Source organism: Pelobates fuscus, chromosome 3 (genome assembly GCF_036172605.1).
Source record: "Pelobates fuscus isolate aPelFus1 chromosome 3, aPelFus1.pri, whole genome shotgun sequence".
NCBI lineage: Eukaryota > Metazoa > Chordata > Amphibia > Anura > Pelobatidae > Pelobates > Pelobates fuscus.
Window position 1 is genome coordinate 95986474 of NC_086319.1, and position 17877 is coordinate 96004350.

The 17877-nt window shown below is 39.1% G+C and overlaps 1 protein-coding gene across 1 annotated transcript in view; it reads left to right on the forward strand.

The window, feature by feature from the left end:
• NSG2 (neuronal vesicle trafficking associated 2) overlaps positions 1–17512 on the forward strand; it is a 96381-nt gene extending 78869 nt beyond the window's left edge. The window contains exons 4-5 of the mRNA XM_063447369.1: positions 15169–15279; positions 15702–17512. Coding sequence (XP_063303439.1) covers positions 15169–15279; positions 15702–15893 — 303 coding nt within the window. The 3' untranslated portion in view covers positions 15894–17512. The remainder of the gene's footprint in view (positions 1–15168; positions 15280–15701) is intronic.
• The last annotated feature ends 365 nt before the right edge of the window (positions 17513–17877 follow it).

Sequence of the window (17877 nt, forward strand, 5' to 3'; positions counted from 1 at the left end):
AGACATTAATGGCTGTGTGTTGAGTTATTTTGAGAGGACAGCAAATTTACACTGTTATACAGGCTGAACACTTACTACTTTACATTGTAGCAGGGTGTCATTTCTTCAGTGTTGTCACATGAAAAGATATAATAGAATATTCACAAAGATGTGAGGGGTGTACTCACTTTTGTGAGATACTGTATATATATAGTAATATGCAAACCTCATAAAACCAATTTGCAGAGGAATGAGTTTGGGCTTTTCATTCTCGTTTACAGGCTAGTAAGATTATTACTCGTTATTGTTAGGCTGTTGTAGCCTTTGCTAATTGTCATGGTAGGTGAATCACCAAAATTGTCAGGTGCAGCCTTTGAGCTGTCAGTGGCATTTAATCTCAGTACGGGTTCTGTGTGAACAGAGACACTAGGAAACTATGAATAATGGTGGGAAACAAAATATAACAGTGCATTAGCCATCCTTCTACACTGATTTTAGCAATATTAGAGAAATAGTAAAACCATTATAACAATACATAATGATTTTTAATTTGACAATGCTCATATATATAGTTTGTTAAGATTAAATGTGGTTTATGATTTGACTGGACATACTAGTTATGTTTAGGGGTTTAATTCGATAAAAAAAGGTTTTAGAACAAAAGGTCCTGGCATACAAAAGTGTTTCAAAAAGCAAACGTTATTGGAGCAACATATCCAACAATGTTTTGGCTCTGCGATATAGCCTTTATGAATCCTAATGTTTCCCTAAATGGTACAAATTGTACAAATCTTAAATTGATACAAAGTTAATACACCTATATTTGTGTATAACACCTGTGTGGTTGCGTGGGATGCTCCCATGTCAGCTGAGAAGACTAGGGGTGGATATAACTTGCCCGGAAAATAGTGCATTGTGGGATTAAATATTTACCTAGCAACGTAATGCTAATAAACATGGCTGGATTTATATATCAGGTGCCTATAGGCACAGAGTCTATGGTTCCCCAAAAAGCCAGATAAAACAAGTTTAATCTACTTAATAATTGGAATTGCAGGCATAAAAAATACATCTAAAAAACATATATTCAAATTTGACAATTTGACACCTGTATATGTACATATTTAAGTGTGTGCGTGTTTCTACGTTTATTGTGTTGTAATCTGTGAGTACAATTAATGTAAATGAATGCAAGGTCAAAAATAATGTTAGAAGTGGTTAGAGTAAAAAAAAAAAGGAGATTATAAATGGGTAAATGTCAGAGTTAGACTACATTGGGTGTTAAGAGTATAAACAGTTTGAGAGGGGTTGTAGTTATGATTAAAGGGGTGTTAAGAACTATTGGGCTGACGGTTAGAGTGAGGTTACATTTAGTATTAGGGTACAAAGTGTGTTTATTTTTTAAGAAGAGTTAGACCACAGATTAAAGTAGAGGTTTTGAAAAAAAAAAAATGTAGGCTTTGATTGCTTACATTTTGAACTAAGGAAAGAGTTTGTGTAGGTTTTGGGAGAGGTTCTAGGGTTAGAGAAAAAGGGGGGTTTAAGGTACAGGCTTTTGTGTAGTTTGAAGGGTGGTTTGTACTCACCCCCCTGTGCTTTGTAGTATAAATGCAGGAGCTGTTATACAGTGTGCATCACTTAGTGCTGTGCCTGCTCATCCTGCAAATAATTTCCTGTGTGAGAGGCTGTTAGTGGGCAGATGGCAATTGATCCTTTCTACTTCCTGTCCAGCCTTACACACAGACACTGGTGCAGGGACAGGGTTTCACACCCTCTACAAATGTTTCTGGAACTACTTTATCAAGTATGAGGTGGACTAGACTGCAGACCCTGTCCAAGGCTCCTGTTATTTATTTCTCTTCACTGACACCATCCCATCTAAACTCCAAAAAGGCACATAATAAGTGCAGTAAATAAGAGTGACCGCCTCACAGACAGGCAGCTGCTGAGACATTTTAACCAGAGGCTTAAGTACTGCAGGTGTACACGGTGGAATGGTGCTGCGGCCCACCGAAGTTTAGTTGCCCACTCTTGGCAACCCAACAGGGGAGGGAGAGAAGAGCAGAGAGTGACCCAGCAGAGGTGAGCTGAGGGAATACCCAGATGTTGTTATCACAAGATAGTCTTGGCAAGGCATTGGAAAAGTAAAAAGGTATTAGAGTGGAATGAAATAAAAAAACAAAAACAAATGATATATCAATGTAAAATGGAAATCGGAATAATTCAAAGGAATTCATATGGATTGATGAAAATTAACAAATGGATAAAAATTGTGGAAAACCTCCTAGCAAGTAATTAATGTTTACAGTTAAATATAATGTATAATGCCTCAGAGGTATGAATGGGCCCAAAGGGCAAATAATACATACTGGCTTTAGGATAAATATATGAATTAAGGAATGTAGATATAGATATGGACAATAAGAAATAAAGTATAAATTATTCCTCCGGGTGAGTGAATATGTATTAAAGTGATCTTTTTTGTATGTATCTTTATTCTGTAATCCATGTAAATTCATAGATATCCTTTTTGTATGGAAATAAGTCAAATGTTTTGAATACATGTATTGCAATTTAAAAGATATTGTATGCATAGTTGTAATAACATTTTGAAAAATAAAATATATAATAAAAAAATAAAAATAAAAATGAAATGCCTTACCAATTACCAACAGGAAATCAAACCTTGTGCAATCAGTAACCTTTTCATACAGATTAATCTTACCTGTAACAGTAAAAAAGAAAACTCTTAGCAAAATCTTATACAGTTGAAGATTCTGTAAACCTCTCCAGAACAGGATCCAGCTTCCAGTAGGTAGACCTCTCCTAGTCCAGAGAGAAAAGCTTTCAAGACCAACTGTTGTGATCCAAGGGAGTATAGTGATTATAGCAATCCCTAGAGTGTGAATAGAGCTCTCCAATCCCCCAAACATGAGCCTAGACTTCACGAAGGGTAAAACAAATCTCACCTTAATGGTTGCCACAACTGACCTTATATGATAGTCCCCATGCAAGGGGCAACCCCCCGGACCAGAGAGTAGACTACAGTAAAAAATATATACACAATTACATTGGCTCTCAGGTCCAGGACACTCCCATACTAAATCAGATAATCCCTCCTCTGTGCCTGGGAGATAATTGGATCATGAACTGTACTAATCTAATCCAATTATCTCCAAGCACAGAAAAAACATACATTTTTACAAACGCCTAAAAATATCTTAAAACACAAAAACCCCCCACAAATTTACATCCCCTGATAGCCCTAATCTGGGTGACCAACATATCCAAAATTCACACAGATCAGTTCAGGAATTTCCTGGAAGTCTTATTTTTGACCGACCGTGCACATGGTCCTATGCCCAAAACTGTTCCAGGGAATCAGGGCTAACGGTCGGTCTCTCTGTCTGGAGTACAAAAGTACATAACTCACATGCACATAGCCTATTCAAGAGAACTGGGCAAGGTATATTGCAGGGCCCATAGTCCTGAGGCAAGAGGCTGGCCAGCAGGCCCCACCAAGAACCCGTGACGAGGTTCAGTTTGTCACACTATCTATCTTTGAAGTGGTTCTAGTGTTTCACGTTGGCTCTAACCAGTGTTTTTAAACCTGCGGCAAAACCTGTAATGAACAAGATTTATAGATGAACAGTCCACTTTAAAGTCAGTCTTTGGTCTGATATATTGAAAACTCACAATTTGGAAAAGCATTTCAGATTTTAGGATGACAATGAAGGCAAATCATCAGCCACAACATTAAAACCACCTGCCAATGTTGTGTAGGTCCCCTTGGTTTTCTAGCTCTGATGCATTAAGACATGGACTCCATAAGACCTTTGAGTGTATCATGTGGTATCTAGCACCAAGACATTAGCAGCAGATCATTTGGGTTCTGCAAGTTGCAAGGTTTGGCCTCCATGGATTGGATTTTGTTGCTCAATCAATTTGAGATCTGGGGAATGTGGAGGCCAAGGCAACACCTTGAAGTCGTACTCATGTTCCTTAAACCATTCCTGAACAATTTTTGCAGTGTGGCAGGCTGCATGATCTTGCTGAAAGAGCACCATTGCCATGAAGTGATGTATGTATCTGCCAGGTAAACAATGCACATGCATCCAGCTATCCACCTGATCGAAAAGAAAATATGATTAATCAGACATGGCAACCTTCTAACCTTCTTCTTCTATTACTCCGTAATCCAATTCTGACACTCACGTCCCTATTAAAGGCGCTTTCGGCAGTGCACATGGGACATTATGGTCACTATGACTGGTCTCTGTGGCTACTCAGACCCATATGCAGCAAACTGTGGTGCACTGTGTGTTCTCACACATTTCTATCATGGCCAGCATTATGTTTTTCAGCAATTTGAGCTACATTATCTCGCCTGTGTGAACAGACCAGCATTTCAATGAGCCTTGGGCACCCATAACCCTGATGCTGGTTCACTAGTCATCCTTCCTTGCGCAACTTTTGGTAGCTACTAATAACTGCATACCGGGACACCCCACAAGACTTGCCATTTTGGAGATGCCCTGACTAGCCATCAATAACTGACCTTTGTCAAAGTCACTCAGATCTTTTCGCTTGCCCATTTTTTCATGAAATTCAAGAACGGACTGTTCACTTGCTGCCTTATATATCACACCCCTTGACAGGTGCCATTGTAACGATAATCAGTTTCTAGTTCGCAATAAGCACTGCTTATTGTGAAAACCTCATAAACAACCATTCATTTTCATATTTTCATATTTTATTTCAGCTGTGTGCAATTTTCTTGCTTTATAGTCTACAATTAGAACTGCTACTATTTTATTTTTAATGCCTTTAATTTTGTTAGTGAATGTGCTCTGTGTTCTACAAAGCTAGCTAAAACTGAACATATGTCTGGTACTTTGCCAAAAACTAAATTAAAACAACAGAAGACTTCTTGTAAACAAGATGTGACAGAGCTTAAGAACAAGAAATAAACTATTACTTGTACATGTTAAAAACAAAATTGTAGCACTTTATTTTTTTGTTGTTATTTCACTCGGGAGTTTATTCGCTAAACACTAAGTTGTGAATTGAAACCTGAACTGCAAAATTAAGACTTAAATTGCTGATTTAGAAATATTGTCCTATTAAGTAGTAGTGACAGATTGGCTGTGTTAGTTTAACATTTTTGACTGAGATACATTTTTAAAAATCTCATTGCTCACACAGTCATTTACTCAACCATGCGCTTTCATGAATAGATCGGGAAATTCATGAATAGACGAGGAGATTCAAATGTTATCCTCTCCATTTGTTCCATGATTTATTCCTATTACTATGATCAGTATTGTGTGGAAGCATCCAATTATTAAAATTCCCTAAAACATTGCTTTAGGTGACCGACTTTTAAAACACTCTGACTAGTTACGTATTTGAACTGGAAAAAAAAAAAAGTATATTCCCCTCAACCTTCAGGGAACACCCTAGACCAGGCATAGGCAACCTTCGGAACTCCAGATGTTGTGGACTACATCCCCCATAATGCTCTTACACCCATAATGCTGACAAAGCATCATGGGAGGGGTAGTCCAAAACATCTGCAGTGCTGAAAGTTGCCTATGCCTGCCCTAGACACTATAATCACTATAAAGTAAACAAAAAAAGTGAAAAGGAATATATTCTCTAAATTATCCCAAATATAAGGCGAAATACACTTGAAAGAATGTGACAAAAAATACAACCTCATATAGGTCCAAATTAAACTACAAAAAAAAAAGTGTAATAACACAAACTGTATATTGGCATCAGGTTAATCATCGCCAAGGGGTAGAATGTAGAACAAATCTTCACTTGCAGAGAAATCTTCAATATATGGAAGAAAAACAGAAGAACAGCCAAAATAGGGTGATAACGTTTAAAATCAAATACGTTTTCATAAAGTACCGTATATACTCGAGTATAAGCCGAGTTTTTCAGCCCATTTTTTGGGCTGAAAAACCCCAACTCGGCTTATACTCGAGTCAAGGTCTGTATTATGGCAATTTGCATTGCCATAATACAGACTGGGGGAGAGGGGGGCTGGCAGAGCTGTAACTTACCTGTTCTGCAGCTCCTGTCAGCTCTCTCCTCCTCCGCGCCGTCCGTTCAGCACCTCGGTCAGCTCCCAGTGTAAATCTCGCGAGAGCCGTGGCTCTCGCGAGACTTACAGTGTGAGCTGATAGAAGGAGCTGCACGGACGGCGCAGAGGAGGAGAGAGCTGACAGGAGCTGCAGAACAGGTAAGTTACAGCTCTGCCAGCCCCCCTCTCCCCCCCACTGAACTGCCACTGGACCACCAGGGAAGGAGAGCCCCCCTCCCTGCCATGTATCAAGCAGGGAGGGGGGACGAAAAATAAATAAAAATATAAATAAAATAAGAAATAATAATAAAAAATAATAATAATAATAAAAAAAGGGGGTATAAGGACCACTGTGGGAGGGGAGGGGGGTATAAGGACCACTATGGGAGGGAGGGGGTGGGATAAGGACCACTATGGGAGGGAGGGGGGGTATAAGGACCGCTATGGGAGGGAGGGGGGGGATAAGGACCGCTATGGGAGGGAGGGGGGGATAAGGACCACTATGGGAGGGAGGGGGGGGATAAGGACCACTATGGGAGGGAGGGGGGGGGATAAGGACCACTATGGAAGGGAGGGGGGATAAGGACCACTATCGGAGGGAGGGGGTGGGATAAGGACCACTATGGGAGGGAGGGGGGGAGAAAAGGAACACTATGGGAGGGAGGGGGGGATAAGGACCACTATGGGAGGGAGGGAGGGGGGGGATAAGGACCACTATGGGAGGGAGGGGGGGATAAGGACCACTATGGGAGGGGGGGGGGATAAGGACCACTAGGGGAGGGGAGGGGGAAGTAAGGACCACTAGGGGAGGGGAGGGTAAGGACCACTAGGGGAGGGGTGAGTCAGGACCACTGGGGGAGGGGGGTGAAGGAACACGGGGGTGGGGAGGTAAGGACCACTGAGGGAGTAGGAGGGGAGGTCAGGACATATGGGGGGGGGGCAAATATCCTTGCACCGGCCCTGCACACACTGCATTCATACACTGCATTCATACACACACTGCATTCATACGCACACTGCACTCATACACACACACACTGCACTCATACACACACACTGCACTCACACACACACTGCATTCATACACACACACGCTGCACTCATACACACGCTGCACTCATACACACGCTGCACTCATACACACACATGCTGCACTCATACACACACACGCTGCACTCATACACACACGCTGCACTCATACGCACACACTGCATTCATTATACACACACTGTAAATAAATATTCAATTAATATATTTTTTTTAGGATCTAATTTTATTTAGAAATTTACCAGTAGCTGCTGCATTTCCCACCCTAGTCTTATACTCGAGTCAATAAGTTTTCCCAGTTTTTTTGGGAAAAATTAGGGGCCTCGGCTTATATTCGGGTCGGCTTATACTCGAGTATATACGGTAATGCACTTACAAACAAGTATGAAGTAGGATCTCCACTGAAAGTAGAATATAAGGAAGCAGCAGATCACCCACTTAGAAATAGAAAAAACAAGAGGAACAGCAACTCCAAAAACTCCAAAAAACGAATGAAAAAATATATATATATATATGTAAAAGTCCTAAAAAACATCCAACCTGTTTCATTGAGAATCGGACTTCTTCAGGGATATCTGGATGAAAAGCGTTGTATTTGTTTATCTCTCCCTAACAATTCCCACAACCTATAATTGGAATTTAATGTAAAGTAATGTGCATGCTGTTATTTATTAGCAGTATAATTTTAATGAATGGAGACAGGATTTTACAGATGTAATTTGTATGCACTTAATTATTTCAATACTGAAATGGAAGTTTATAATGTATTTTTTAATTGCCTTATCTGCTTTTGATTTTGATAAATACTTATCAATCTGGAAATGTTTATTATAATTACAAGCATCAAACAGCAACGGTTTTAAACATTGTAATATACGGTACATATTTTAGTTATAAGCATAAGCAGTGCTCAAGATGTATAAGATGTACTCAAGCACTACAAATCTCCATATCTATTTTAAATGCCTCCTTCAAAAGAGATATCGGGGCATTTTAAAATGATTACGTAACTTATAGAAAACTCAAATACATTACAAGCTCAGTACTGGTGGGGCAGAAAGGATTATAAACAAACCAGGAAGTAACATGACTAGTTGCCTGATGGAAAGCAAAGGGGGTGTAACAAGGGTGTAAGTTAAAATGCTTAAAAGTAGAACTGTTTACTGTATATAAAATATAAATGTACACAAGTATATGTATATGAATGTGTTGTGTACGGTATGTGAAGAATTGTGTCTATCTATCTATTCATCTTGCTGTCAAGGTTCTGTTGTGTTCCCTTTCCCATTGCATTGTTTATTTACTTTCTGAGAGAAACATTCATAGCTTTTTCATATAAATTAAAGGTACACTATAGGCAGTGTAACTGCTTCATCTCATTGAAGTAGTTATAGTGCCTGGAGTCTTCTGACACTGTCTTTTCATCCAGTGTTAAACAATTTTTAAGGGTTTAATGCTAAACAGTGGTTCCCAGTGGCTCATCCCTTCTGCGCTGTTCAGGCTAACTACATAGCATTATATAATTAGCACTTGAGCTGTAGATGGCACTGTGCAGTTCAGAGTACTGCTTATATATGATATGAACTTGTTGGTACTCACAGGAAGGAAGTTCTTTGTTTTTGTACCTGCTCTATGTCTCTCTTCCTTTTACCTCTCACCCTGCTGGCTGCTGTTTAAAGTAAATGATATGTTATAACTTTTGCTTTTTATCCACAAAAGTAAAGCCTATTATGCTTCTTCACAATCTGCCAGTGTCTCTTTTTGATGCATAACCAACATTAAAGGGATTCTCCAGTGCCAGGAAAACAATCAGTTTTCCTGGCACTGCAGGTCCCCTCTCCCTCCCACCTCCCATCCCCCGGTAGCTGAAGGGGTGAAAACCCCTTCAGGTCAATTACCTGAGACCCCGCCGATGTCCCTCAGTGGTGGTTTCTTCTCACCGCCGCTCCTCCCAGTCATTACGTCGGCCGGTGGGCGAGACTGATCCCGCCCACCGGCCGGGGAGACCTAATGCGCATGCGTGGCAATGCCGTGCATGCGCATTAGAGCTCTCCATAGAAAAGCATTGAAAATGCTTTTCAATGCTTTTCTTTGGGGAATTAAGCGATGCTGGAGGTCCTCACACAGCGTGATGGCGTCCAGCGACGCTCTAGCAGAGGTTTTATGTGCTATAGAGCAGGAAGTGCCCTCTAGTGGCTGTCTAGTAGACAGCCACTAGAGGTGGCGTTAACCATGCAAGGTAATTATTGCAGTTTATAAAAAACTGCAATAATTACACTTGCAGGGTTAAGGGTAGTGGGAGTTGGCACCCAGACCACTCCAATGGGCAGAAGTGGTCTGGATGCCTGGAGTGTCCCTTTAAGTTGACTCTATCATGGAGTCTCAAGGAGTCCTTGCATGCTTGTTTTCATTTTATCACTGGTGAGTACCCTTCCTAAATACAGTATTTAGTATGCCTCCAGTTGATGCTGGCCAGGGATCCTCTTTCATTTTTAAAATGATCTAAAATAGTTTAACTCTGAATAGAGGGACAGAGCCAGTGAACTCCATGTAAATTAACCATTCCAACGAGATGAAATGGTTAAAGTGACTAGAATGTCCCTTTAAACGTTCAGTCTCAATGCACTGTGCTATGTGAGTTTATTTCTAAAGTTGGCCTTGTTACATTTTTATATAAAAAAGGTAGTTTATATATCTTTTTATTAAATTTTCTCAGATTTGTTTTGCTCTGTGAATAGGTAATATGTATAGATGCTTGTAACATAATAATCTAGGTGGTAAAAAGTTTAAAATACAACCTTTCACACATTTTAATGCTGTTGGCCAAACTGAAAAAACAATATGCAGTAATTGAATCTTTAAAGGGTTGCTCCAACCTTTATTACTATTTGTTTTAATGTATAATGCTCTATTAGGCACTAATAACATCCGTCCCCCTCCCCATTTTTTATTTAAAAACTTGTGAAATAATAATTAGTTTACTTGGAATGCAATGCCGGGTGAAGTTCTTCTCAAACTCCTGTCCATGCCCCATCTGTTATCACCCTACATCACTGCTTCCCTCCTAGAGTTCCAGACATATGCTTCTCATTTCTCACAAATCTCACAGTCTCAGAGCACATGGGCATGTTCTGAGCTGAGAAAGGGAGAGAGGGGTGGCAGGGTGGACAAGGGGTGAGGATTAAAAAAAAGGGACAAGGGGTGGCAGGGTGGACAAGGGGTGAGGATTAAAAAAAAAAGGGACTAATGTAGACAATGTAAAGAGGTGGGGAGGGCTGGGAGAATAAAAGGAGGGGACATACAAGCTTCTCCTAGCAGGCGTACTCACTGAGCTGCCTGCAAAGGTAGTAGCTGACCATGTCTATCACCAGCGAACTGTGCATCTTTGTACAGAATTAACATCAGGCAGCCCAGAGCTAGTAACTCTTTATTTGTGGGTATTTATACTTCTTTTTGCAATTATATATATATATATATATATATATATATATATATATATATATATATATATATATATATATATATATATATGTTTCACATGTTTTGCAGTGATATTTTATGTATTTATCTTTTTATGTCTATTTTTATACCGAACTTTAATTTGTGGACATGATACCAACTCTAATGACATTTTAGATATGGTGTTGTGAATATATCAAAATACCCTGATTTTTATAAATCTGTCCTAAAGCAACATTTTTACTTGAAGGGACACTATAGTCATCAGAACAACTACAGCTAATTGAATTTGTTCTGGTGAGTAGAACCATTACCTTCAGGCTTTTTGCTGTAAACACTGTGCAGTGTTTACATTACAGCCTAGTGATAACTTCACTGGCCACTCCTCAGATAGCTGTTAGAGATCCTTCCTGGGTCATGGCTGCCTAAAATGCATCTGCATGCAGACACTGAACTTTCCTCATAGAGATTCATGGATTCAATTCATCTCTATGAGGAGATGCTGATTGGCCAGGGCTGTGTTTGAATCATGCTGGCTCTGCCCCTGATCTGCCTCCTTGTCAGTCTCAGCCAATCCTATGGGGAAGCATTGTGATTGGATCAGGCTACCACTTCTGATGATGTCAGCAGACAGTTTGTTTTGCTGAGGCAAACAGCATGCAGATCTACAGCTTCAGGCTTGAATACAGTAAGATTTTGCGATATTTACAGAGGCATGAGTGGACCAGGGGGCTAGATGGTGGTTTTAACACTATAGGGTCAGGAATACATGTTTGTGTTCCTGACCCTATTGTGATCCTTTAATATTTTTTATATAGCATCCTTATTTCAAATAGGGACAATGTGGTATTACTAGTTCTTAGCAGAGTTTATAAAGAGATATAATATCGACAGAAGAAACAAACAAGCAAACAAACAGAGGGATACAGGAAATATAGGGTATGAACGTAGAAATAGTAGAACCATTTATTTTTTGTTTTACGTTTTTATGAGGCATAGGAGTTCTTACCTTGGGAGGTTAAACCATGTTAGCCAAAAAAAATGGACTTCCAGTGTCCGACAGTTGTGAGAAGTAATATTTATATTGCTATCAATAGGCAGCCAGTGATAAAAATATTAATACAAAAAAATAAATAAAGTTTGCAGACATTGTGATTTAATATTAATAAGTGATCAGGGAGCAAATTAAATAGTCTAGGCTAGAGGATGGGTATTTACATACATAGCAGCATTATGGTTTAGAAAATATATTTACAGGATCACTATAGGGTCAGGAACACAAACATGTATTCCTGACCCTATAGTGTTAAAACCATCTAGCCCCCTGGGCCCCTCAGTAATTTTCAGATTTAATGTTTAGCTTTCATAAAATGTCCTATCTAATTAAAAAATGCATATTTATCAATCTTTCCTGGTAGCAACATGATCTTGTATTTTGCTTGTATCTGCATTGTTAATTGTCACCTGTAGGACATTCTCAGACAGTACCAACCTTGTCCTATCAGACAGTGTCCTAGTCTCTTGAATACACTCCTTAAAACTCATTCTTAAAAAAAATTATGAACTCTCTGCGTAATTTTTCTTGGCACTAGTTTTCTTGATGTGGGTGTTTTGTGGGTGCAGTGCGGTGTATATGATGCCTTAGGAGGCCCGTGTGCATGCACTGCAAAACGCTGAGCTCTGTCAGTCAATTTCACTGCAAAACGCCGAGCTGCGTTATCCAATCTAACTGCAAAATGCCGAGCTGTGTTAATCAATTTCATTCGGCTATTTCTACTGAAGTACCTATAGTAGCTGTCAGTATGACAGCCACTAGAAGCATTAAACCCTTCAATGTAAACATTTTACATTGCAGGATAAAAATACAAAGGGAACGTTACCCTAACCACTACATTGACATGATGTGATCTGGGTGCATATAGTGTCACTTATAGGAAGTGTCTGCTGCTTTCTTTAAGAGCACTGCAAACAGTTCTTTTTACAGTGTGTTACATCCTTACATCGGCTTTGTTTCATCACAAACAAAATATGAACTACAGTGGCTTAGTGTTTCTGTCAACGTATATAAAAAAGTAATAATGCTTCGCTTCAAAGCAACCATATATTATTTGTAATTGGTGACCAGTAGCTGCAAAAAAAATATTAACATTCTAGTCATAATTGGTACTTCTAAAATGAAGACACTTAATAAATATGTTCAAATGTATTATAATGTATTTGTTCTAGTTATATACAAATTATTATATTGTACTTTTGTTTTATCTATTACTCTCTCTGTCAATGTATCTCTTTTTCTCTCTTTCTGCCTTTCTAATCCAGGGGTAGTCAAGCTTGTAACTTTGTTGATGGTGCAAATTTTTTTAGAAAGGAATTTTTTTTTGTCCTTAAATGAATCTATATTTTTTCCATTTTTTTCTATTCCACTTATTTTTCTATGTGTGTTTGTGTGGTGCTGTGCTGTGTGTGTTTGTGTGTGAAGGGTGTAGTGTGTGTGTATGTGAGAAGTGCAGTGTGTGAGGGGCAGTGTGCATGAAGGGTGCTGTGTGTGTGTGTGTGTGTGAAGGGTGATGTGTGTCTGTGAGGGGTGCTGTATATGGGTAAGGGGTGCAGTGTGTGTGTGTAAGAGGTGCTGTGTGTGTGTGTGTGTGCGTGTGTGTGTTAGAGGTGCTGCGCGTGTGTGTGAAGGGTTCTGTGTGTGTGTGTGAAGGGGGCAGTGTGTGTGAGAGGTGGAGTGTGTGTGAAGGGGGCAGTCTTTGTGTATGTGTGTGTGAGGGGGAGTGTGTGTGTGTGAGGGGTGTAGTATGTGTGAGAGGGCAGTCTGTGTGTGTGTGTGTGTGTGTAAGGGGGCAGTGTGTGTGTGAGGGGTGTAGTGTGTGTGAGGGGTGTAGTGTGTGAAAGGTGCATAGGGTCTATTCTGTGTGTTAGTGGGTGAGATGTAAAAAAATCTATCTTAATGTCTCCCCCTCCCTTCTTCTTACCTTTTACCAGGGAGGGGGGACATAATTCTGCAAGCCTGGTGGTCCAGTGGTGGCATGTTCACTTTAGCCTGCAGCTCCTCCGGCTGCAAGCTGACTCTCTTGTCCTCCTGCGAGCACAATGTATTGGAGCTTTGCCATGGTAATGCATGGCAATGCACTGACCACCCTGCTCACGGGAGGAACAAAGTGCCTCTCACGCCCTTCCCTACCTCTGTTGGAACTAAGTGCCAGGGGGCCGGTGAGGGAGATCTGCATGGGCCGGCAGGGGAGATGAAAGGATCTCCCCTGCCAGCCTTGGTCCACGGCCATCGAGGCTCACTAGGCATTTTCTGCAGAACTCCCCACTGCCCACCTGAAATCCCAAACCTTGCACTAGTGGGCAGTAGGAACCAGGTTGGCTACCTCTGCTCTAATCTAACTCTCTAATCTACTTCTCCAAATTAATTTTGATCTTGTACTCTTTTGCAAAAATGTATAAAAGTGGTGCAGCAATTACAACGTGGGTCTATTTCTTATTAATTGTGAAAGGACCAATATTTTTTAAAATCAGTGTTTTAGCTTCTAACACAAGATGTATGTAGTTCATACAGGAAGATCTACTAGAATACTGTTCCTTTTCACAAAAGCTGGCTATGTGAATGTAATATTATATTGTGATAATGTCAGCACAGTGATCAGAAAATTGGTGCTAAGTTGTAAAATGAAAATGACTAACAATAGAATGTTCCTGCAGAGTGCATTGGTCTCCATGGTGAGTGCCCTACTTTAAAAAAAATTGCACTACTTTCAAAATATGCCATTTTGATAAATATAACCCGTAATCTCTATATTAGGGAAAGCTGTTATATACTACTCATAATGATACGTGCACTTGGCTGAATGGGCATATAGTTATTATTAGCTCCAGTAATGATAGAATATGTGCAGCAAATGCTTCTTTTGGGTGTTTTATGGACACTTTTGTTTTGTATAGGAAAAAGAAAATATTGACTTCTTACTGCATAATGCACATGAATTAAGAGCAAATCTAATGCTTTGAAAGCCTGTGGGTTGATTGCGATTGTCACATCTGACCTCTTAATGGAAAGAGATGTAATAAAGCCTCTCTTTCCAACAGTTCATGAGCTGAACGCACAAACCTCTTCAAAAGCTCTGTTTTCTCCTTTGAAATCCTTGAGATCTGATGTGTAATTACTTTACGATACATTATCCAAAGGCCATGCATAGAAAGATGTAGTGTTTGCTTGAATGGAAGATTAGAGGGAACATTTCCCTAATAACGTTCAGATGTATTTTTCTCTTTAGCACAGTAGCAGGAAACTCTCTACTCCTATCAGACTTTAATCGTATCCCTACTAGTGGATATCTCTATATTATCCATGAAAGATAGATCGATAGATGAGATGAATGGATGAACAGATAGCTATATGGGTAGAGCGCTAGATGGACAGATAGATGGACGCATAGCCAGATGCATGGATAGATAAAGTGATTTGTGGATTATAGAGAGCGGAAGAGAGGGAGAAATAAAATAATCCCCCTTAATGTGTTTTTTTGATAGTTTTATGTTGGAGGAAGCAATGTCTTACTTTTATTTCTCAATATTTCTAGGTAACCATCTTAATCAGCCTGGCTCTTGCCTTTCTTGCGTGCATAGTATTCCTTGTTGTGTATAAAGCCTTCACGTATGACCACAGCTGCCCAGATGGATTTGTGTACAAGGTAGGTATACAATGTTCTCCACCTAGAAATGCAAATGTTAATGCCTTGTGACCTTTGACATCCCAAGGCCATCAGAATATCACGAGATTTGCCCAAATATTAAGTATTAACGTGAAAACAAATGGGGGGAAGAAATATAAAATAATGCAAATGGGAACAAATTTATGGCTAGTAATACAGAATGAGGGTAAAGGCTAGCAGAAAATTCTTGGAAGGGTCAGAAATGTAATGTTAAACCACTGTCCTCAATGATAATAATAACGTCTCATATATACCATCATTAGGGATATCTTCGCCACTACAACTTTGTCTTCTAAATCAGTGTATGTGGAATGGAATGTACGTCTTGTTTTGATGCATATTTAATAGATTGCAAAGGTTACTGAATTGTTAATTTACAGATCCATTTAATTCTCTTACAGCATAAGCGATGTATACCATCTTCTTTGGATGCTTACTACTCAGCACAGGATTCCAACTCACGAGGAAGATTCTACACTGTTATCAGTCATTACAGCATGGCTAAGCAAACAAGCTCACGGTCTGTGTCTCCTTGGCTTTCCTCGGGATCTGCTAATCATGAAGCCAAGGCAAGTAAAACCGATGGCCACTAACAAGTGATGTAATCAAGTAACATCTCTGTTTCCAGAATATTGAAAGTGGCCCAGATGCGGTGTCACATTGAAGATGGGAAGTAAAACGAAGATAAAAAAATAAGTGAAAAAATAAAAACTTGCGGGAGTGATTAAACAAAAAAAAAGGAAATCTTTCTTTTTGTGCTGTTATTGTTTATTTGTAACCAACTCACAACCTTGTACAAAGGCATGTTTAATGTTAATTGTTAACTTGCAATGTAAAAATCTTCAGAAAAAAAACAAAGAAAATGATCTGTTAAATTATTGTTTTTTTTAGCGTTGCCAAATTCAGCTATTGTATCTCATTGGCCACGTGAGGTGCAGACATATGCAAGCCGATAATATTTTGCTTGAAGGTCATTTAAGTAGTTTCAATCTTTGTTCTTTGTGACGTAGCAGCACAGCTTACCTGGACTGGAAAAAGCTTAATTCACTAGGATACACAAAATAAACGGCAAGAAAGCATTAAGGTAGTCGTGAAGGTGGAATTACACAAAGATTACGAGTCTTAATGTTTTTTTGTGATGACAAAGATGATGTCAACTGAATACAGTATAGTAAAGGAATCATATTTTAAATGTCAAATGTGGAAGCAAAATAAGTGTCAAAGTGGATATTTGTGAAAAGAAACTAAACTACGTAGCAGCAAAACTCAGATTGCTTATACCGTTAAAGTTAAATATTCACAGCAAAACTTAAATTTGTATGTAGGTTTGGATGGTTTAAATCAGATGTGTCCTAAATAAAAAAAATAAAAAAATAAAGATACAACATTTATGGATATTACACAAATGGGGCTAGATGCTTTCCCCCAAATATTAGTGATAGGGGATTGAAAAGTGTTTCTTTTGATAAGGAATATATTTAATCTAACATCTATAGATGCATTGGTTTGTAGCTACATTTATTCTACATTGATGCCCCTTAAGCAACTATTTTATTACGTAATATTAACGCTGATCATTAATAATTATCAGTACAGTATTTTATATATAAGTACCACAGTAGAAAAGTTTAAGTTTGATTTATCCAGGTGAAATTATGACATCACCATCAAAACCATGATTTAATTCTAAAATATTTTTACAAGTGGATCTTGCCAAAAAAAACCTAATGGTATTATAAATAGTGGGCAGTTATAGACCGCCCTCCTTGTACCTATTGGAACAAATTAATCAGTATTATGTTAGAAGGAAATGGAAGTTTATGTGTTTCAACATAAAGGTTAGGGGCTGTGAAGGATACACTCCAGAGAAAAGATTTTTAACAGAATATTTCCTAACTGATTGCTTTTACAGTCCAATTCTTTTTTAATAAAACATATGAGAACCATGCAGAATGATTGAAATGTGCTGTGCTAAAGGTGTACCGTATATAACCTACCTGAATAATAGTGCCAAATTATCATCTAGATTTCTTTCTCCCCCACTTCTCACCTGTAAATCCATTGCCACTTGAAATGTATAAACAATTCACTATCTCAGCTGTTCCTAATTGTGTGATGTGTTTCTTGTTGGTAGTTAGCAGAGACTGGAGTATTTTCGGTGTAATTCTTGCACTTTTCTGACAGGACAAAAATAAAGTTGGATGTGTCTGAACATTGTTCCTTTGTCTAATTATTCCAGGATAATTGGAAAAGAAAAACGACCCGCTGATTTAAATATTTCTAATTAGCATCCATCAATAGGAAACTACACTCTGCTCTGCACACACATTTACTACAATACAAATACAAAGACCACTCCTTCAAAAAAATCATTAAAAACCCACTTCTTTTAAAAGCGTATCAATTAAACTGTTAATAGCTCCTGACTGATTCCTCTCTTGCAACTGTCATTAGTCTAATACTATCCTTACCTTTTGTGTCACTTTACCCCACTCCCTCTTTTGTCCGCTGCTCGCACCTGTACGGCCAACTCACGCTTGCAGGACTTCTCGCGGGCGGCTCCCTTCCTATGGAATA